A 22273-nucleotide genomic window follows, 5' to 3' on the forward strand; every position below is an offset into this window, starting at 1 on the left:
TGTTATGCCGACAGTGTGTACATGGCGGAGCAGCAGGCGGAATTAAAGGGCACGTCCGGGCTGCGTTTAGGGGAACTCGGTGTTCTAGAAACGTCGGTGGGTCCCAGCCTCTGTGAGCCTGTTGGAAATGAATCCTATCGCTGCTTCTCCTGCCAGGTTAGGTTAGGATGGCTCCTGTAAAATAACAATTGTAATGTATAAATAACATTTATGTCCCATTAGCCCATGTGGACTAATACGTTTCTCTACGGTATAGGCTGTCCTCCCCTTTAAGAACAGATCCAGCTGTAGTCCATAGGAAGCCGATGAAGAGCCATTTGGGCGTGTCGATGTGGACTCGCTGCAGGCCTGTCATGCCTCTGGAGGAGAGACTGGAGTTCAGAAACTGTGAAGCTGGTGAGTTTCCCTTCTACTCTGCAGCAGTGGGCTTTATGTCTAGTAAAGTGAAGAAAAATCTTCTTGTTTGTGACCCCTAATAATGAACCTGATGTAAAAAAAAAAAAAAAACTAAAATAGTTATTATATGAAGATACAATGAATAGTAAAAAGTCAGGCTGCATCAGGTTGCCCTCCAAGATTTCCCGAGACTTTGCAGCATTCATTTTACCCTCTAGCTTTACAAACTTTTGAAGGCCTGCTGCCACACATCATGATGCTACCACCGCCATGCTTTCCCCTGAGTAGGGTAAGTTTGTGATGATGTATATTGTTTGGTGTATTTGGGTGCCATGGGTCCTCCAGTGTCACACATTTTGATCAACCCCCATGTAAAATAAAAATTTAAATAAGTAAGCTAAACTTAAAGTAGAACAAAAAAGTAACACGTGATAGTGGGAACTATACTGAAGAAATGAAGTAATATTGCACATGAAAACAATATAACATATTACATACTACAAATTCTAATGAAATGTTGCCAGATTTTATTATCATCTGAAATATTACTTTGTTGCTTCAGTATAGTTGCCAGAATTACGTTACTTACTTTTTGTTCTAGTTTTAGTTTAGCTTGTTTTTATTTTTTAATAATGTATCATACTTAGATTTTGTTGCTATGCTATCAAGCACATAGCTCATGCTATGACAAACAATATCTGCCACGAGAAGAAGATAGTAAAAAAGATGGTAAAGTTCTATCTTGTCTTATCTTATCGTGGAAAAAAGAACAGCGTTTTTGAATATGTTGTGCCTGATGAGAAGGAAAGAAGTCTCAACACTGACGTTTACCAGAAACCTACACACACAGACCATACATTTGACTCCCACCACCCACTAGAACATATGCTCGGCCCATTAGAACTGTACACCACTGGGCTGAGAATGTCCTTGTAAAGACAGAGTGGAAACAAGAACAGCGCACACATATTTGGAAGGCACTTAAAACTTGTGGCTATCCAAACTGGGCCTCAAATAAGTCAGCAAAACTGCACAATATCAAACAGAGAAGAACAGGAGGAGCAACATATCCATCCCGTATGGAGCTGGTGTGTCTGAGAAACTTAGAAGAAATGCTCACTTTCTGGACAGACAAGACTGATGGTTTGAGAGTTAAGGAGGCCATCTATGTCAAACTGAAACAACCATCTCTAAACAGAGGAGGATTTTTACGACACCACTTATCAGGTGCCTATAATGCATTTCTCAGATCCCTCTCCAGGCAGTTTCACACCCATTCACACCTTGAGGCTGCTAATGGGTACACGAGTCCTGTGATTTGGGGCTGAGATTAAATACCCGGGACTCCCCATCAGTTGGTTAGAACTGAGGAAGCCTCTTGGATGAGAGAGCCAAAAAAAAAAAAAAAAGTCCAGTTTACATCTACTGAAGCACTTTGAATGATGCTGCTGCTCACAAGGTTTTCATTATTATATTCATAATTGTTTAGTGTATGAAATGACAGAATTAGGTGAAACATGCCCATCACAATTTCCTAGAATTCAAAGAGTATTGTCTTCCCAAGATGTCCTACAAAGAAAGCAAAGAGCAGCTAATCCACACATCTGACAAGCTGAAATTAGCACAGTGGCATTTTTGCTTCATTGTAACATCTTAATTAAACATTAAAATAGCTGCTGATTGATTTTTGTGTCCCCTGACAAATTACTATTAAACCGAACTTCAAAACAGACATGCAGTAGCAGAAGTGTAGTGAGTTGATGGGAATGATTTCTTTGCAAATTGTTTTTTTTCCCCTTTTAGCTTTTTAGTTTAATTAATAGTACATTTTACAATCCAAATGCATGTAGAAGAGGCTAAGCATTTCATAGCTGCCAGTTTTTATGCTCAAGTTTGATGTGAAAAATTGCAAACAGAAATAGAAAAATACAGAGGCTGGGATCTCTAAGGTTATTCTGTACTGTACTAAACTTAACTTAACACCCTGTGCTGTTCTGCAGTTCCTTCATGGCTTAGTTAGATGGATGTGTTCGTCGACATCAAGCAGTGAGAGCATATGTTATTCTGAGTTTTCTTAGCTGGCGAAAGTGTCTTCCCAGTCAGACATGGTTCTTAGTGTGAGTGTTTCAGAGTCTGATGAAGAGCCTTGAGAGTTTTGGCTGGACTTCTGCTGGCAGTCCCTATGAGGCGGCAGCTTGTGGTATACTGATTTGGAGAAGCCAGAGCTGGAGCTGCAGGGGTTGTTGGGACTGAAGGGGAGAGGCACGAACTGCTGTGGTAGCGAGTACCTCATCACTGCAGGAAGGAAACAAAACAAAACACTCTATTGTAGCATGCGGAACACACAACTCAACAGGACCTAAAAAGTGAAGGATTTGCAATGTTTGGATGAACATGCCGCAGTTTATTTTATCACTAACATGACCAAAAGTTATCTAGTAACTGAGAATCACATACTATACCTGACTGGATGTAAGAGCTCAGGTTGTCTCTCAGGATGGAGGCAAAGATGGTGTCAGGGTGGATGAAGGGGGCTTGTTCTGACTCGATCATGGCATCATAGCGGGACAGATCCTAAAACCAAGTGGAGCAACCGTTAAAATAAGGACTAAAATGGAGAACACAGCACTCACACATAAAGATGTAAAGACACGCACCTGCTCCTTCACACCTTGTACAAATGCTGGCAGTGCTATCTGCAGGATCATGTCCAGAATTAATCGAGATCGCAGAGCCAACAGTTCTGTTTCCAGGTGCTGTGCGAAATGAACATGTCCAAATGGGAAACAGGCAAACACAGGGAGATGTGTAATTGCTTTGCAGTTCAGTCAGTGACAACAGAATTTTTTAAAAACTCGAGGGTATCGGAGCAGGGTTTTTCCTCAAGCCCGTCTTATCACACACCTTCAGCACTCTGTCTTTGATTCTGCACAGCACTGCGGTGAGCTGGGAAGACTCGGAGGCGAAACATGGATACCGTGAGATCAACCTCCAAAACATCACAGCACACATGCCGACCACCTGGTAGAGAAATTTGATGACGAAAATTTTTAAATGGTGCTGTTTCCCCCAATTTACTGGTTACATAAACACGTTGGTTAAATTACTTTGTAGAGAGCATCCTGAGCTTTGAGCACCAACGGTCTCCAGGTTCCACTGTGGACTCCCCATGTGTCCTGGAGCCAAACTCGGCTCTCTGAGCTCAGCTGAAGCCTGTCCAGGCATTTCCACATCCTGGAATCATCTGGTCTGAAGCCGCTCAGAGGTGACATCACCTGGGATAAAAACAATTTTTTTTACATATATTTAGAATGAGCCGCCAGCTTTATCAGTTCACATTAGAGCTACTTAGAACAGACACAATTAAACACGAGTTTACCGGAGTTCATTGATAAGCTATCCACATGTATTTCCCTTCATTACTCCTAAGAACTATTACAAAGAATATGATTGTAAAAGAAATGTTGCATAAACTTCCGTTAAAGTTTTTATCGCCTCAGGACATGCAACAATTCACATACCATCACATGATTATACCACTGCAGCTGCCAGTCAAACAATGGAGTTGGCAGAAGAAGCTTTAAAAACAGTCCTGCTGTCACCTGAGGGAAAATTTGATCAAAGCTCCTCCTTCTGTTGTTGTTGAATGCACAAACAAAATCTTCAGCTTACTGTATTCATTTCGAACACTGATTGAGAAGTTTGACCACGAGAAGCTTTATTTGTGGCCATCTGATCACAGATTATGCTATCAGAGCCTCAATGTGGACATAAATTGTCTGCAGTTTAACCAAAAAGGGGATTTTTTTTCCCAGTTTATTTCATTTGGAGGGCTTTTGAAGGTGTGAAGAACTGAAAGTATCACACATATCAACGGGGGAGGGGGGGGGAGATAGACAAAAAAATTGGAGAAAAGACAGAAAAAATAAACACCATATTCTGTGTTATCTTTTTAATCATCAAGGCACCCCTCAGGGTTTTCTCACAGCTCATTGTGTGGTCTGGATCCTCAGGTTTGGAACCACAGGGAGAGTATTTAATTGCTTAGCATATTAAAATAATGGAATCCATCTGAGATTTTTCACTTTTAAATTGGAGAACTATCCATGGCACATCTTCCATAGGTTTTTCTCTCCATTTATTTTTAGTCAAGTAGTTCTACCTCTTTCACACACGTGCTTGTTGAGCCCACATCTATGATGTCTTCACAGGTCTCCAGGAAGTAATTCCAGGTAGATGCAAATCCATTGCAGATGGGTGTGGCTACTTCCTGCAGACTACGATCGAGTCTTGGTATGATTGTATGTAGAAGGGATTGTAACATCGGCTCACATATGTCCTCTAAGGTGAAAAGAAACACAGCAGCACGAAGAATGAACACGAAAAACCCTGCCCGGTCCTGATTAATATCTTTTGCTTTCACTGATAAACACACCTGTCATTGTGTGAGCGATGTGGTCTTGCAGCAGAGTGGCCTGTTGGAGTCCTGCAGAGATCTGCTTCTCCATGTCAGAGCGATAAAGTGACAATTCCTCCCACAGAACTACCATGGCAGCATTCACCTGATGTTTTGCTGTTTTATAAACCTCAGACAGCAACTGAAGGACATGCATAAATACGTACATACTGGAGGGTAAAAGAAAAACATGTGAGATCCACTTGTTTTCTACGTATGTTTTCATATTATTTGTCAGTTTCCCTCACTCTGATCCAGATTTTCCTCTTTCCTCTGCGCCGATATGCAATAATCCTGGAAAATACTTCCTCTTTGAGGTAAGATATCAATTCTTCCATCACCATGCCGACCAACACCTACATGGCCAAGTAATCCAGTGAAGAGAGACGAAGAAAACAGATAGAGGATAGAGGGGGGTGTATAAAACAGGCAATAAATCTAGGGAACAGAAAAATCAATAAAACACTCATGCATGAGGTGAAAGAAACAAACCTTTTGTCGGATGCCTAGTAGAGAAGGGCAAAATTGTTAGAATTAAAGCTAATGTAAAAGCAGAACATGAACATGGCATAAAGAATTATGGACAAAAGAAGATGTTTTCTTCTCTAATGAATGCTCACCTCCTCCTCATTGCCCACTGGATGAACCTCTGCTCGACTATTTCCTCTGAGCTTCCTCAGGGAAGACACAGCATCCAAGAAGGCCCTGGATTCTGGTGAATCTTCACACCAGAGAGCTACAGGGAGGTGCAGCACACAATGCACAATCAAGGGGACGGATGACAAAAGAGTAGAGTGTTTAAAAGGCTTTGAGGCCCGTGCAAGTTTTGTCTGGCTCATGATTGGGATCGGTGATAAGAGAATTAACCTGAGCTCTGGTGTTGTGTTGCAGCTCGCAGTATGTTGGCCCACTGTGTCTGCTCCTGGTGAGATGCAGTGGCCAGACACACAGGGGCACTGTGAGGGTGCTGTATGAAGACAGGAAATGCTGTAGGGCAGTCCCAGCACGTCAGTTTACCACCTGATTTTCCTGAAGCATGCACAGAAGTCCAGACATGCACGCATTAGAGTGCATTTGTTAAATAATGAAATCCAAACAACGACGTACACATTTAGACTGCCTATGAATAATAAAAAGCAGGTGCGGTCTTAAAGCATACCTGCGATGTGTCGGCACATGTTACCCACTAACTCACAATGCTCACGTATGGAGGTGCAGATCTGACAGCCGGAAAGTGCAAACTCTGTCTTACACCCCCAGCCACCTTCAAATACCTAGGACACGCAAAACAGCACACACGCATGCTCGATCAGGCTGCAGAAGAAGAGCCAGACACAGGTCAGAGTGCAGATGATTCTGTTTTTACCTCTCTAGCGTGGCGACTCTCTACTGCAAAACTGTTTGTGACCTGTAGGTGGCGATGTGTCCAGATCCCATCCAGGCATTGAGGCAAAGTCCCTTCCAACAGAATCCCAGCATGTGTGACAGCGTCCTGAATCACAAAGTTTGTACTTTAGGCACCATTGACACACATTCATAGTTTAGATTTTGAGATTTTTTTTGTCGGGGAAAAAAAAAATTGCCCGATTTTTCTCACAGTGGGCTGAATGAGAGGACGGGGTTCGGTGGGCTCCATGCGTTTGCTCCTCAGGTGGGTCAGCAGATGGAAGCAGTAGTGGTGTCGATAGAGAGGAGGCAGGTTCTTCAGGATGTCTGCAATGTGCTCTGTTCATTAAGAGAAGCCACAAATCAATAGAGTTTAGTAATGAAGTACCAGTTTGCTTTGCAAGGAGGAAACTAAATCAATGAGCAGCGTTTACAATTAGTATGAAAACCATGTAAATCTTAGGTTTTAACTTTCAGAGTCACTTGATTTCAACTCATTTGACCACCTTTGTCAGAATGGAGCCGATTTGTTGGCCAGCATCCTCTACAAGCATCGCAAAAATACCAAATGTTAGGTCTGTCTCCTCAAAAGTCCTACACAGCCTAACTGCACTCTTGTGACGGAAATATATTTTCTGCCAGATTACTTTTGTTTGCAATGTATCACACATATATTTCTCATAAATATACTTTTGCTATTTATATTAATGCTTTAATGTTGCTCTTTTTTTTTTTGGATGGGGTGGGACTCGTTATCATAGGAACCCAGAAAAGGAAGAAGATGCTTCAAGCATGTTTAGCCCAAACTGTGCTATTTTCCTAAGTCTTAGCAAATAGCTTTGATGCCAAAACCTAATGAAACAACAAGTAAAAAGAAAATGAAGTCTAATAATAATTATGAAACCCATAACCACAGTGAAAGTTCTCTTGCAGACTTTCGCTTCCACCAAACACAGACTTTGTGGCTCTTTTAAAACTGAAAGCATTTCCTACATGGACATAGTTGTGCTTTTAGGTAAGAAATACTTTCAAAACATAAGTAAGAATACAGTTTATAGAACATCATTTTTGCTAGAAACTGGTTGCAAATGACAATGCAGTTTGTTGGCTGCCATATATTCCTTTAATTTGCCATGCATGTCCGTGTTATGTCACTGATAGTTTGCACACAGAGATGGTGTTTCTGCATGCACTTGGGACTGTTTGGTAAATAGCAGCATTTTCTGCTATTGAGCATGACTGACAGAAGGGCTGTGAAAGTGGAGTTTAAGGTCTGCTGGACACATAGCGAGGGATTAAGATGATTTAATATATCGATTTTTTTGTGAAAAAAAATACATAAACAGCTCAATACTGCTGAGTGTGTTGGTCCAAAAACAACAGCGAAAGTGATTTATTGCGAGATAATCACTCAGAATGTCAGAATATTTACTCCAACTCTACTCTAACTCTGTCGAATGCAGGCTTACCTGAGATGTACCTGTGCTCTTTGGCGTTTAGGTGACAGGTGAGTCTCCCTCCCATTATCAGTTCAGATTTCCTCTCATTAATTTCGCTCCACTTGTCAGCGTCTCTCCTCTGCCTCTTATCGTAATCTCCTGTCCCTGTTTGTCCTCACCTCTCTCTCCACCTCTTTCCTTTCGCTCACACGTCATTTCACTGTGTTGCACTCAATAAAACTGATTGATGTTGACAGTCAATACTTGGGACAAACATGGCAAAACAACAGCTTAGCCCACAGATGCCCTCATACTGCAGTTTATTTGCAGCAATGTTAAACAATGGCATCAGGGAAAGGAGCAATATTACAGAGATGGTGCAGGCGTTTGTTACTCTTCAGTCACATTATCTGCTTTTAATGCAGAAATGATGCAGCCCTTCGATAAATAGTAAAGGTTGCTCTTTTCTTGCTCTACTCTCACATCAGTCGCCTCCTTCAGTTTTTCACCTTCACACCTCCACTCGTCCAACCTCTCTGGCAGCAGATTATGCAGACTGAGGTTAAGGCTCTTTACTATAAATGAGCGTGTGAAGGAGTTTGCATTCCCTGTAGTCAAACAGCCGCAGTTCTATTTTGCACATTTGCAGCTAACCGACCATGTGAGTTGCATGAATTATCACTGACATTACTGACATGGAGGCCTAGTAAACAAGGACAGAGGGAAATTCTAGTGCATCTCCCGTCCCCCTAGTTCATCACCCTCTCGTCAGCTTGGAGTCAGGCCACAAAATCCATCCTGTGGCGATGGTGTGACTAATGCAAAGTGGCATAAACCAGAATCAGCTGTCGCAATTGAGCAAACTGATGACAGAGCCGTACAGTCGGGATGGGTAATTGTGCGCAACAGCTACTGAACGTCTAATGCGGTGAAAAAACATCTCACCAAACACAATTTTCACAGTTTTCTGAAACTGATTACGTCTGGAGAGAAAGAAGGTAACACTCAGCTGCTGTGGTGAAGGACAGCAGAAGAAGAAGAAGGGGAAAAAAAGACCGCTGACAGAGAAAAACACGAAACACAGAGCTCCACAAAAAACCTTATGGAAAACACATGTAGGAACACATTTTGTACGAGTGATGTGTTTCATCTTGTCCCAGCCAGAATATCAGAACCCGCTGCAAAGCCCTAGCAGAAGTCTTGTGTATTTAAAGTTTCACAACAATCATTCATGTATAAGAGTATTAAAAAAAAAAAAGTCTTACTTATCTTAATTCCTTTCATGTCCAACAATAAAAGTCTAGTTTTTACAGATTTTTAAGCATTTGTGTGCTGAACATATACCCATTTAGAGAAAAGGCACACTTACAACAACCTGCATTGTTTCTCGAATTTTCCTCCATTAAAGTGAGAGAATAAATGTAAAATATTATTAGATATTAAGCAAAATGTTGAAAAGCTACCGGGCTTTTTGGGGGTTATTTATTTATATTATTCTGCCCAGTCATCTCTCGGTATTTTTGCTATAGGCTTCCTGGAGGGGAGCCAAAAGAAAAAGGTCAGATTTGAATACTGGAGTTGATTGTAGTTAATTTTTCAACAAGATATCGCAGCTCTAAATGCAGTTCATGAAACAATTGACATGACCAGGGTTTATTGGTGTGTGGACACAATTAACTAATGCTGTTAGATGTGAACTGTGTGGAGGATTATCTGTCAATATTCTTACATTCATTACTCTAACATCACTATGATGCCATGTCAATATCCCTATCTGGGTCTTTACACTATTTTTATTTTTATTTTTTTGTCATATCAAATATTTAGAGAGTAAGCCCGTTAATCAAAACAAGTTCATAGATTTTGCTAAAATCCTTCTCTGGTCCTCGATTAAACCCCTTAAAGCTCAAGTCTTTGTATAAAATTACGTGTTTTGATTTTTGTTCCTGTGAAAATAATCTTTTCCTGCTGTAAAATGACTTAGATGTAACTCTACACTGTTGCTTCTTCTAGAAAATGGATTTCTATGAAATCCATGCTTTTCCATCCACCCACCGTCCTGCTATTTGTTTCAGCTCAAGCACACCAGCTCACCTGCAACTAAAGATACAGCAATAGATTCAAAAACCCTAAAAAGACTTGCTGAGGGCAGTTTGGACACCAGTCAGATGTACACAGTTGTTTATTAAGTGCAAAGTGTGATGATGAAGATTAGAGTTAAGTGGCTGCAGTGTGAGGAAGGTTTTGTTGAGGATCGGTGGCAGCTTCAAGGTTGACAGACTCCACCTACAAAAGTGCGGAGAAGCAGATGAAAAAGGAGGAAGGGTGGGGCACGAACAAGAACTAAGAGGTGTGCAGGGTAATTTATAGATGTTTGACATGAAGGGGAGAGTTAGAGGTGTTGTCCTGCTCCTGAACTTAAGCTCCTTTCTCGTCTAAATGGAAATCTATGAAGTCCCTTTAGGGTCATTTTTAAACCCCTAAGAACTCATCTCTGTGTATTAAGTTACATATGGAAAGTGTTTTTTTTTTTTTCTTTCCAAGAATATAATCCTTTCCTGCCTTAAAATGTCTTAGATGTAACTCTACACTGTTGATTCCTTGACAGTGTGCAGAGGCCTCTCACTATTTCTCCATCCGCCCCTATGCTTTTTGCTGCAACTCGAGCACACCAGCCCACCTACACTGTAAGACTACTCTCTGCTACACAATGCCAAGTTGTAATATTGGAGTAATTCAGCCATATAGGTGCCAGCTGGAACCTGATTCTGAAGAATTTTCATTCATGATGTCTCTTCTAACATTTAACAACACGTTATTGACATGTTAACAAGGTGGAGACACTGGAGGGGGCTCTTTAACTATATGTGTCCCTCTGCAAAGAAAACCTATTGCTATTTACCACCAGACATGCTGTCAGATGCAGTAAACAGATTGTGTGACTAATTTATTTCCCTCTAGAACATATGATTCAATGACATATGAATCCTCTGTTTAAACTGATCTCTTCTACTCATGTTCAGGATTTGAGCAGGTCAAACTGTTAAAGGTCAATGAAACAGGATCCAATAAGCATAACTCAGGCCTGGCATACAGAGCTGTACATGAAGTACTGGAAGTCAGAGAATATCTCTTCATGACCAACTGACCAACATGCTCAGTCTTTCTTTATTAAACCCTGAATCAGAGGGGTTTAAACCTGGCGGAATAAACTGAATAATTCCACACATGACACTGCAAGTGGAACATTTTAAACAATTGCTACTGTGCGCATCACAAGTATTCACACCTTGCAGTTGTACAGCCTAATTACCACTACACCTCTATGGCGGGAAATGGGAGAAGTAATAAAAGTGACAAGCAAAGGCAAAGGAATGAATTTGGCCTTGAGACACGAGAATGTATCATAAATCACGGGGTCGTGAAAGTCAAAATTGACTCTGCAGGGTGATGTATGGCAACGTGTGGTGCAGGCACGTTGGCAAAGCCTCAAGTTTGAGGTGGAAATCGTAAGCGGATCTACTGTACGGAGCTTCAGTTCCTGTCATGCTGCACACAGATACATGTAAGCCTTACTTATAGACTCATGTAGGACATATGCAACGCTGATTCGGACACATGCACATGGACTCAGTGCGCCTCCCCTTTGCTCTGCTCCAGTTCCCACTTGTCCATCTGCTTTCTCACAGTTTAAATCTGACACTCATCATATGTGGAGCCTTCAGTCATGAGCTACGAAGCTCCTCTCCCTGAAGAGCTGCCTGAATCTGAGGCTGAAGGCCTCGACTCTCCTCTCTCGTCGCTTGAATGTCCAGAGCGGTGTGAGGAGCCTGAAGAGAGCCTGTCGATGTTCTGTTTGGATGATCTGGAGCCCTTGTGTCAACAATGTGCAGCTGTGAACCATGCAGGACACAGAGTTTACCTTTTAACTGAGGCTGCAGATGACTGTAAGGTAGGAATCAGGCATTCGGTGCTGCAGTGAAGCCTGCAAGACATTGCAGTTGCATTTAAAACATATATTTTCTTCTGTGCATTACTGGAACTTATAAGTAAATAAGAAAATGTATTATGTTTTAAGACCAGAAATGAGCCATAATTTTCATTCTTTTCACTAGTGGATTAAAGTAAAAGGATGTATAGTTTACAGAGAACTGACTATGAATAGAGGCAAATTGCTGCACTTAAAATGCTGCATAAAGGAATTACTTATTTTTACACGGCTGTGCAGCAACTGAAAGCAAAGCAGCCTCATTGTTTGACACCTGTCATAGGTTTATTCGTCCATAACACACGAGCAGTTCAACCAAAATGATTTTTCTATTCTCTAATTGTTTCATTTGAATATGTTTAGAGGCCCCAGTGACTAAAACTATGCAGCATTTTGCAAGAAAATATGAATGAATAGGGAAAAGTAGGGGTAAATGAATGTATTTTTGTGCATAGAAAGATGTTTTTCAGATTTATTTCACGCCTACTTTGACCAAAAGTAAAAGAACTGAAGCCGGCGTGCTTATTCCACTGAAAGCAATAAAGCAACATCCTGAAGGATCAGAGTCAGAGCAGCTGGCAGGAATTTACTGTTTTCCTCAAGGACACTTCAGCAGGGTAGATGATTGCCAACAAGAGTGCTTGAATGCTGGTATTCTAGTTACAGATGCTCTTATACCACAAAAGCCAAACCAAACAGTAACACAAAGGCTTCAAATAACAGCGGAGCTCTCAATAGCACAGACTCTTACAAGATCTGAGCCCACTCTTTTGCCAAGACTGAGGGGGCCCTCTCATGACTGTTTTGTACTTTTTCATTTGCATGCTTCCTGCAGCCACACAAAGTAGATATTTAAACAAGGAAGCAGTCAGGCTTTTTTTAAAAAGAAGAAGAAAAAAAAAAAACTCTCCTGTAAATATTAATTTTCCCTGCCGAACAGATGCCGCCTTGTGTTGATCCAAGATTAGTTGATTCAAGCTGAATTTAGAGCAACTTTGAAAGCGGCATCAAGCTGAAAACTAAGCTGGTAATGACTGTTTCTATCCTTGTGAGACATGTGGCACGGGAAATTTGAGCACACACGCAGCAAAAAGCCAAGAATAATCTGGAGATCTGCTGGTGTGTGTGTGTTGAGTTCCTGTGAATGTTGTTGGTAAGCATACAAGCCTGGTAAATATTCTACAGGGAAGCATCTGCCAATAAGCTGTTGACAGTGATGAAGGATCCAGATGTTTTATTTAGAGGTGAAGTGGCCATTCCTCTTAAGAAGTAAAAATACTCAAATTTTACTGTAGGAATATGCACTTATATTAAGAATCTCCAGTGCTCAACAGCTGCTGCCATTGCTTTATTTACTTGATCTTAAAGTATGCAACTACTGCTTTTGGTGCATCTGTAATAATTATTTTATAAAATTTTGCTCAAGTTTCAGGTTATAAAACCTTGATCTTCAGCTCATATCAAAAGTGGCCTATTTTAGTCAAATAAATTACAAACAACTCATTACTGTACATAAATGATACTTAAGTAAATGTTACTTTAAATCCCCAGATCTACAGGTCTACTGACACAAAACAACTGCAGGACGACTGACCACAGTTTTTGAATATTTGCGAAGTCGAGCAGACCCAAAAGCAGGGTGGTTAGGGTGCATGCCATACGGCTTTAAAGGCTCTAAAGAGAAAATCCCCAATCCATTTACCATTTGCTGCTTGTTATTGCACTGGTAACATCTGATAAAAGCACAAAAATGCCCCCTAAATATACAGCTTCGTGTCAAAATAATCCTCCTTTTGGCCACTAGGAGGAGCTCAGAACATCTCTAACTGAAATGAAAAAGAAGGTGATTGACTTCAAGAAAGTCCCACAGACCTATAAACACACGTCCAAGTATAACCAGGTACCAAAACATCTCTCAAACTCAACTGAAAATAGATTTCACCATTTCTTCCCCTGCTGTCATGTTTTACAAATCCTTTCCCTGCTTTTTGAGGCCCAGGCCAAAGTCACAGAGGAGCACATGAAGAAAGAATTTGAGCAGCTTCACCAGTTTCTCAGACAGGAGGAAGCAGCCAGACTGCTGGCACTGAAGGAGGAAAAAGAGGAGAAGACGTTGGGTCTTGAACAAAGGATGGACAAAATGAGTCGGGTGATAAAATCTCTGGACGAGAGGATCCAGCTGATTGAAGAGGAACTGGAAGCAGGAGGCGACGGAGTTGAATTTTTACAGGTAACATCAATCAAGTGTTAGATAATTATTTAATGAATGGGAAAAGGTGTGTATTTGAAACCTTGTAAACTCTTTTTCACAGCACTACCAAAACGAGATGAATAGGTATGTGGCTTTTTTTTATTGATTCCCAACAAATCAGCAGACATACAAAGAAATGCAACGATGTGACTGTTTGCCTGTGCACATTCATTTACTGCAGCATAGATCAAAAGAAGCCAGAGATTGTTTGCAGACCTCTAATAGATGTGGCGAAGCACTTGGGTAACCTCCAGTATGATGTGTGGAACAAGATGGAACATGTCGCCCCCTACAGTTGGTGTTTTTCTATGCATTTGCTTCCAATCTCATCCCCAGCCTTCAGTCTGTTTCAGCTCATCTCTGTCCTCCAGTTCCAGTGACCCTGGACCCCAGAACAGCTGGCCAGTCTGTGAGGCTGTCTGCTGGGCTTAACAGCGTCCACATCAGCCCTGGACCCTCAAAGGCGTTGAAACGTTATATGGGTGAAGCTGTGGCCGTCCCTGCCAACCCTGAACGTTTCCACCCTTATTCCTGCATTCTGGCTAGAGAGGGCTTTAACGCAGGCGTGCACTGGTGGGATGTTGAGGTAATTTGTACACCAGAGCTGGACTTGTATATTTATGAGCTTATATTTTCAGTTAGATTTTGCCTTAGATTCATGCGTTTGACAGGCTGCAGTTTATTATATAGGAATTATAGTAACTTTAACCCTTATGATATAGTAATCAATAATAAAAGTTCATTTTATTGTTAAATCCTACCTTGCTAGACATTTGTTGCAATACTTTACCAAAAATTATGTCAATATTGTTTTGGTGAATCAGTATCAGCCCAAAAAATCTATTATTTTTCATGTCCTACTGTATTTAAACACCTTAATACAGGCTTTTTTGAATTGCTGTGGACATAAATTCTTTTTATTATTTTAATATCAGACTCCTTTTTCAACAAGTTTATGTAAGTGTTATGTGCTCCCAGAGTGTAAATTTTAAGTTTCAGCTCACAGTTCTGCACAGACAGTTCACTCTGCCATGTTTATAATAAGTCTGGATTTAGTCGTGTTCCAATCTGTAGCTTTAAATCAAGCTTTGCAACTGTGCTGCCATCACCTCCCTGCATCTACACTGTTTAAGGTGGAGAGGACGCCACAACAGGCTGCAAATTTGTACGCCTTGTTCAGAGACACTTTTTCTGATACATGGTGAAAGTAAAGGTCTTTTCTCATATTTTGTGGGACATGCATTTATGATTGCAAAAAAAAAAACTATGAATAACTGCACTGTGTGTGTCACATTCAGTTTTACGTTTCTTCTCTATTGCTTACAACAGGTTGGTGGTTGTGACAATTGGACCCTGGGTGTAGCTGCTGAGTCGGTATCCAGAAGGGCAGAGTTTGAAGCCTGTCCAGAGGCGGGACTCTGGTGCATCAGCCTGAGAGACGGAAAATACCAAGCTCTGACCACTCCGTCTAAGGCCATCCCCCTTGCGCATCACCTGAACAGGGTCCACGTGAGGCTGAACTGGGACGGAGGGCTTCTAGAATTCACCAACCCTGACACTAACGCACATCTTTTCACGTTCAAACATTGCTTTGCTGAAACGGTGTACCCGTACTTTGAGAGTATATCCGCAGGGGGTAGTCTTGCTTTGTTGACACAAAGGGTGAACATCAGCGTGGGGTCAGATTGCGTCCCCGTTGAAGACATTGCTATCGTCAGAGAGGATGAGGGGGAGGGGATGAAAAATGAATCTACTGCTGAGAAAGAGATGATCACTAACGGCAAAGTGGACACTGGACATCTGACCGAAGAAAATAAATCAGTAGTTTGTTCTGTGAGACAGGAGAAGACAACAAAAACTACTAAGAAGGAAAATAAATCAAAAAATAAAACTGCTGTTAAAAAACAAAGCAGTAAGAGCAGGTTCAATGTGAGCTATCATGTTTCACTGAACAAAGCCCTAAACAGCATCAACAATGAGCATGCCAGCCACAAACAAACCTAGATAAACCATTTTAACAATAGGAATTTCTATCTTTGTGAATAATAACCAGTATCTGCAAAAAACTTAAATGCAATATTCACAGTAAATACCCTTTTTTTACACTCACGCTAGTATTATTCTTGGTTTTTAACCCTGCAGCATGGCTCCAGGGTTTGCAGTTTTGCTCTGTTTTTGCACCATTTTAAGTCAGACCATTGGAGATGGATTGCCTTTTAATTAGATGCATCCATGGTGCTCAAACACTGCACTCTCTGATGTTTTCCTCTAGTGTCAACATGAGGTTAACATTTGTGGTTTTTAATGAAATGTCACTGCTTTTAGATGTTCTGCCATGAAATTTACAGGCATGTTCCAGTCTGTAATTAATAAAACGATTCTTTGACTTGTAAGTTAGCGGCATTATCAAATGAAAATCAGAATGTTGTTAAAAGATGTTTTGTTTCGTCTTTTTGCTTATTAGCACATGTTAACATTTTAACACTCAAAACCAAGATCGCGAACATCTACTGCATTATATCTGCTAAACATCAGCATGTTAGCGTTGTCACACACTGCAGTGACTCAGTACAGTAGTTCCCACTGATGTAGACTCTTAACCTTGTTAAAAATACATCCAAGAAATATGACGTTTTGCGTATAAAGAGTGATTAAAATATGTATTTTCTGTGTGCTCCTCAGTATTAAAATACATCTTTTTAATGTATGATTTTGCAACATAGGATAGTAACTTGAGCTTTATTTTAAAATGATTGTTGAGTTTTGTATTTGTGTGTCATGTTCGTCATGTTAGTTTTTGTTGCATTTTATTGGATGTGAAACTCTGTGTGATTATTTTTATTAAGTATTTAACCAGTTATAGAATATTACTAAAGCAAACCATGTAGTGTAAGAAAAATCCCACTAAATTACAAACATATAAGTTCATTTAATTGCAAAAACAGATCATGTTTCCAGTATTAGGATTTTTACAGCAATGTAGTTGTCTTAATCGTTTTCATCCCTGACTTTTCTGTTATTCCTCGTTTCCATTTAAATCCACACAGTATCCTCACCAAGTGTCTTTATCTCCTCGTCCTCTCCTCTCGCCTCATAGAGACACGTTCCCCTCCATTATAGCCTTATAAAGTTCATCAGTAACAGCCTCGTAACAACCAGCACGGCTGTTCAGAAAATAAATCTTTTCACTTGTGTCTTGCGGCTTGTATCCTTCCTTTTGTAGCCGTGTCTTTTGAATTTTGAAAGTACCTGAGAACAAAAGTGGGAAATGAGTTTGCTTTGACTTTTTTTTTTGAATGCATTTGTGTTTGAGTGTCCTTGCGTTGTCGTCTCACCTGTAGTGTCAACAGATGGCATGATTCGAAGGAAGACGGGGCGTGCGTAGGAGGGTAGAGCTTTTTGTACAGCGATCAAGAACACATCAAGGTCCAATTGGCCTCCTGCATGAGCTATTGCTGCCATGCCAGCCTTTCCCTCCACCCCTGCACACAGACAGTTAGACAAACAAGTGCGGCAATGAATAGAGGAGTAGATAAGACATATTTTTTCCATGCTGACTGACTCATATTATAAGTACCTAGCACAGACACTCCATAGACGGCAACATCAGTGTGTCCCAGAAGGCCGCTGAGAACTCCCTCCACCTCTGTGGTGGAAACATTCTCCCCTCGCCAACGAAATGTGTCACCACTGCGGTCTTTGAAGTACATGTAGCCATATTCATCCATCACCAGTACGTCACCTGATGGACAAAGACAGATATATTAACAATCATCATCGTTGTGTAACTCACGGTAATCCTAAGAGCTTCAGTAGACAGCAAGTGGACTTCTGATTTTGGCTTCTGATGACATTTCACCTTTTGTCAAAGACACTTCTTAAGTTCTAACTTACTGATGAGGAGTCCCAGATATGCTGCCACCTCTAAATCACCAGAAACCTCCCCAAACAGACCAATGCCTCCTGTTTGGCTCCCACCACCCAATTAAAACACAAGCTGGAGTTATCAGAACTACACAGCACCAAGTGAGAATGTTCCTACCAAGACAGAGGGAAAAGAAAAGGACATACTTATTAAGAAAACTCCTAAAATCTTTGAGCTTTTACGAAGGCAGCAAACAGCTGGTGGCACAACATTGTCTGTATTATGTAGCTGGAGTGTCAGCCAAACTTAGAAGGAATGTCCACATACTGGACAGAGAAGACTGATGGTTTGAGAAGGGAGTAAAGGAAGCCATCTGTGTTAAACTAAAACACATCATGTTTAAACAAAGGAAGAGGTCTGCAGCACCACTTGTCAGGTACTTACAATGCATCCCTCTCCAGATAATTTTACAACTGTTACCATGGGACATTGACCTTATGATCTGGGGGTAGAAATAATTACCCGGGACTCCCCATCAGTCAGTTAGAAATAAGTAAGCCTCTTGGATGAGAGACAAAATCCATCCATTCCACTTCAGTGAGTTCAGGTAGCAAAGACAGCAGAGGGAGCAAGTAATTCCAGACATCACTCTCCCCAGAAATGCTTTCCAGTTCCTTCAGGGGATCCTGAGGGGTTCCCAGGTCAGATGAGATATATAATCCCCCAGCAAGTTCTGGGTCTACCCCATGTACTCCTCCCAGGCGGATGTGCTCGGAAAACCTCCAAAGGAAGTCTCCCAGGAGGCATCCAGATGAGATGTCTGAACTACCTCAATTGGCTCCTTTGATGCGAAGGAGCAGAAACTCTTCTCTGAGCTCCTTCTAGATGTCCAAGCTTCTCACCCTGTGTCCGAGCCCAGCCACTGTACAGATAAAACTCATTTTGGCCGCTTGTACACATGATCTCATTCTTACAGGCAGGGGAAACATAAAAAGATTTTCTCCAAACACAACATCCTGATTGCACTTCAGACCCAGCAACTCTCTGAGACAAAAATAGGTTGACCCTGGGGATGCAGTCTAATGCAGTTTGGAGTGCACAGACCTATATATGGACGAGACTAGACAGATACAGCAGTTCCCCAGTATCTTCTGGATCTAAAGGACACTCCTTTGAGGACAACAATGTCAATAGTTTGAACAGAGAAGACAGATGGTTTGTGTAAGGGGTGAAGGAAGCCATGTATGTTAAGCTGGAACAGTCATCTCTGAACAGGAGGTTTACAGCACCACTTTTCAGGCTGCAGTGTTGAGCTATAGCCCCGAAAAGTTTCACAACCATTAACACCCCAGATCAGGCAGTTTGAGGATGGTAGAATCTGCAGTGTTTTAACAGTACAGTCTTGACTCTGGTATAGAAAGATGGTGAATCACTGCTGTCTGTTTTTGACTTAACTAAACAAGCATTTAATTGAAAAAAAAAAAACAGAAATGCAATTTTGATACATTAAGATGTGTTTTTAGGGGTTTAATTAATCAGAGGAACAAGATTTCTCATGAGGAATTTAACAGAGGTAAATGTTTTTGCTGAAATTCTGGAGAAGGACCAGACCTTAAAAGGCCTCCTTTATGTCCATCGTCTTTAAATGAACCATAAATAAACTTCCTGTGTATTGTGTAATGCCCTCAGCAGTGCTTTTTTTGGTTTTGGTTTTGTCTTATTTAAATCTGTACCTCTCCAGTACCTGTACTTTTTAATGGATAAACAGTGACGTAATATCTGTTAATCATCATTCAGTGTTTTTTCTCATAGGGAGCCGAGGCCTGTCTAATCATGAACTGTAAAGACTAACAGCAATAAACACCTTGGAAGTGTTTCCATTTTTACAGACAGTGAATCACTCTCAGTTACACCTATGAGCCATTTAAAGTCTGAAATACAGTTTTCTTACACTAGATGCCTTTGAACAGTGGGATGAGACATGTCTGAAATCAAATGCAGACAGTCTATTGCCACTGTTTAGACTGGTGTTAAAAAGACAGAATAGAACGTGCCTGAGATATAAGCAGAATCTCCCATCTTGAACACGTTGTGAGCGATTTTCTGATTGGTGGAGTCCTTATCCGCGTAGCCGTCAAACCTCCTGAGCGGATCAGTGAGGTTGATGCGTCCCACCAACATGCCTGGCTCCCCTATAGAGACAGAGACACAACTTTTTTTGATTCATTTGCAACACTTGTGACATGTTTTTGTTCCCCCGCGGCTTTATGTGTGTGTTTTTGTGGCGTTACCAGGCAGACAGGGTATGCACAGTCCCTGTGAATCCCTGAGCAGCTGTCTGTTATCCTCCTGCACCCTGACCAGTCTGATGGGGTAAAAGCTGGGCAAGATACGACTATTGAATCCACACGCCCCCACCTGAATGTGTAAACATACAACACGCTGCATGAAGTGGGATACCATTTTTGAAATCCTTCAGCTTGCCACAACTTGCACGAAAGCACACCTTTCCGTCTATGTTGATCAGGCTGCAGTTGCACTCAGTGGCACCGTAGAACTCCCCAACTCTTTGGATTCTGAATCTCTGGACAAACTCTTCCCACACGGAGGGTCGGAGGCCGTTACCGTAGGCAACACGGACCCGGTGTTGAGCCTCAGATGGGCGGACAGGCTGGGCCAACAGATAACGGCAGATCTCACCTATGTACTGGATAACCTGGATACGCACACACACACACACACAGAGGCACAATTACACACCAAAATAGAGCAACTTCTCTTGTTTACAGAAGTGGCTCAAAAGAATCAATAGGAAGAGAATCTGGCCTTTGGCCGGACACACTTATTGCATTAGTGTGTACTCACAGTGCAGTTGTGTTTGACACAGTCGTCCCAGAAGCGACTGGCTGAGAACTTCCTCCTGATCACAATAGTCAAGCCAAAGAGCAAACATTGTCCTACACCCATGATGGTACCTGTAAACATCCACATGAGCACTCACATACAGCACATACAGTACATCCACACCAAGAACATGATACTAGCCAACTTACTCAGTTTTTAGTACCGATTCCAATATATTTTTCATTGTATGTTAGCCAGTGGAAGCAAAAGACGTCAAAAGAAGACATGATTATTGGAAATGACCAACATTTTAAAAGAGGTACAATAATACAGCACAAGAACTTTCCAGGATGGTTGACTATAACTGTTGGGGTAATGCCATTACGTATGACTGCGATCGTTATCATAGCAGCATGGAAACATGCTGGTAAGAAGGTGGGATGAGGGTTGGATAGTGTCACTTTTTGCATGTTTTTCATCTTGTCTGACAAAATTTTAAATATTAAGGGTTTTCAAATATCTTATCAAAGGCAGAAAAAGAATATAATTGATGAAAAAGACCCAACAGAGCAAAGCCTACCTGCAGAATGATAGAGGGGAAGGCAGTTGTAGATGATGTCATCATGACGCAAGCCAAAGGAGTGAAAACCAAAGGCAGCGATGCGATAATACCTGTCAAGTAAAATGGAATAAAGTGACTGACAGAAATCATCCTTTGTCTGCTTATTAGTAGACAACAATGAGCCTTGTGAACAAAAATATAACTGCAGCATGCAAATGGTCTTCTTTCCTGACTTCGACAAAAAGTTGAAAATCCAATTTCTGCTGGTTTGGTTAGGAATAGGTGTGATTTAGCAACTTGAGTTCTTCAACCAGTGACAAGGTCTTGTCCCCCACACCAAGGCATTGATCCAATAGCAGAATGACGTCGTAATCAGCTCCAGTGGGCGATCACTCACTGGACTCTAGCAAAATGGAGGATGGTGCTTTTCATCGATGGATCTCAATTTCAGCTGTACTGAGCAGATGGCAGACGTCGTGTTTGGCAGAGGACCGGGGAACTTTATGCCAATGTCAATGTCGAACAGAGTGTGACCCATGGAAGTGGAGGACTGATGGTATGGGCAGGAATATGCCAAGGTCAAAGAACACATCTGCATTACATTGATGGCAAGCTCAACGTCCAACAACATCAAGACTGAAATCTACACAACCACAAGTATCCCATGTATTCGCTGCCATTACTTGGTGTTTTAACAAGACAACGTGCGTCCACATGTCACTAGAAGATGCACTGCCCTTCTATAGCAGATGTCCCTACCATGGCCTGCAACACCCATCTAACATCTGTGGGATGCTCTTGATGGATGTGTCTAACAATGTGATTCTATCCCCAAAATGTCCACCAACTTAGCCAAGTGACTCAGCAAGAGCGGAACAATATTCTAATAGCAGCATCAACAACCAACACGATGCAAACGATGAACACACTGATTTTTTATTCCTGGTCTATGACCCAGTTTGGATCTGCCCAATATCATTTCCAGTATAGTGCATTGTTGGTTGTTTCACAACATCTTTTCTGTTGTACAGATGCCGTGTGTTGCAACAACAAACACTAATTCCACAATGCTAAAAAAAAAACAAA

The 22273-nt window shown here is 41.4% G+C and overlaps 2 protein-coding genes across 2 annotated transcripts in view; one reads left to right on the plus strand and one right to left on the minus strand.

Moving 5' to 3' along the window:
* The first annotated feature begins 11376 nt into the window (after positions 1–11376).
* On the plus strand, positions 11377–16350 carry LOC103362238 (nuclear factor 7, brain-like). Its single transcript, XM_008288539.1, has 7 exons — positions 11377–11629; positions 13470–13565; positions 13659–13895; positions 13978–14000; positions 14098–14210; positions 14288–14502; positions 15246–16350. The coding sequence occupies exons 1-7, from the start codon at positions 11405–11407 to the stop codon at positions 15918–15920; spliced, it is 1584 nt and encodes a 527-aa protein (XP_008286761.1). The 5' UTR covers positions 11377–11404; the 3' UTR covers positions 15921–16350.
* A 475-nt stretch (positions 16351–16825) lies between these two features.
* LOC103362239 (long-chain fatty acid transport protein 1-like) overlaps positions 16826–22273 on the minus strand; it is a 9744-nt gene continuing 4296 nt past the window's right edge. The window contains exons 7-14 of the mRNA XM_008288540.1: positions 21206–21297; positions 20647–20756; positions 20288–20497; positions 20073–20199; positions 19836–19973; positions 17494–17658; positions 17252–17398; positions 16826–17165 (exon numbers count right to left, since the gene is read on the minus strand). Of these exons, the coding sequence (XP_008286762.1) occupies positions 17008–17165; positions 17252–17398; positions 17494–17658; positions 19836–19973; positions 20073–20199; positions 20288–20497; positions 20647–20756; positions 21206–21297 (1147 nt within the window). The 3' untranslated portion in view covers positions 16826–17007. The remainder of the gene's footprint in view (positions 17166–17251; positions 17399–17493; positions 17659–19835; positions 19974–20072; positions 20200–20287; positions 20498–20646; positions 20757–21205; positions 21298–22273) is intronic.

The sequence above is a fragment of the Stegastes partitus genome, unplaced genomic scaffold (genome assembly GCF_000690725.1).
Source record: "Stegastes partitus isolate 25-593 unplaced genomic scaffold, Stegastes_partitus-1.0.2 Scaffold563, whole genome shotgun sequence".
NCBI lineage: Eukaryota > Metazoa > Chordata > Actinopteri > Pomacentridae > Stegastes > Stegastes partitus.

Bases quoted from the DNA above. Each gene is read 5' to 3' on its own strand.
- LOC103362238 (XM_008288539.1), top strand. From the start codon at position 11,405: ATGAGCTACGAAGCTCCTCTCCCTGAAGAGCTGCCTGAATCTGAGGCT. The intron at 13,566-13,658 runs GTACCAAAACAT...CTGCTTTTTGAG, and splicing joins ACACGTCCAAGTATAACCAG to GCCCAGGCCAAAGTCACAGA. The intron at 14,001-14,097 runs GTATGTGGCTTT...CATTTACTGCAG, and splicing joins TACCAAAACGAGATGAATAG to CATAGATCAAAAGAAGCCAG.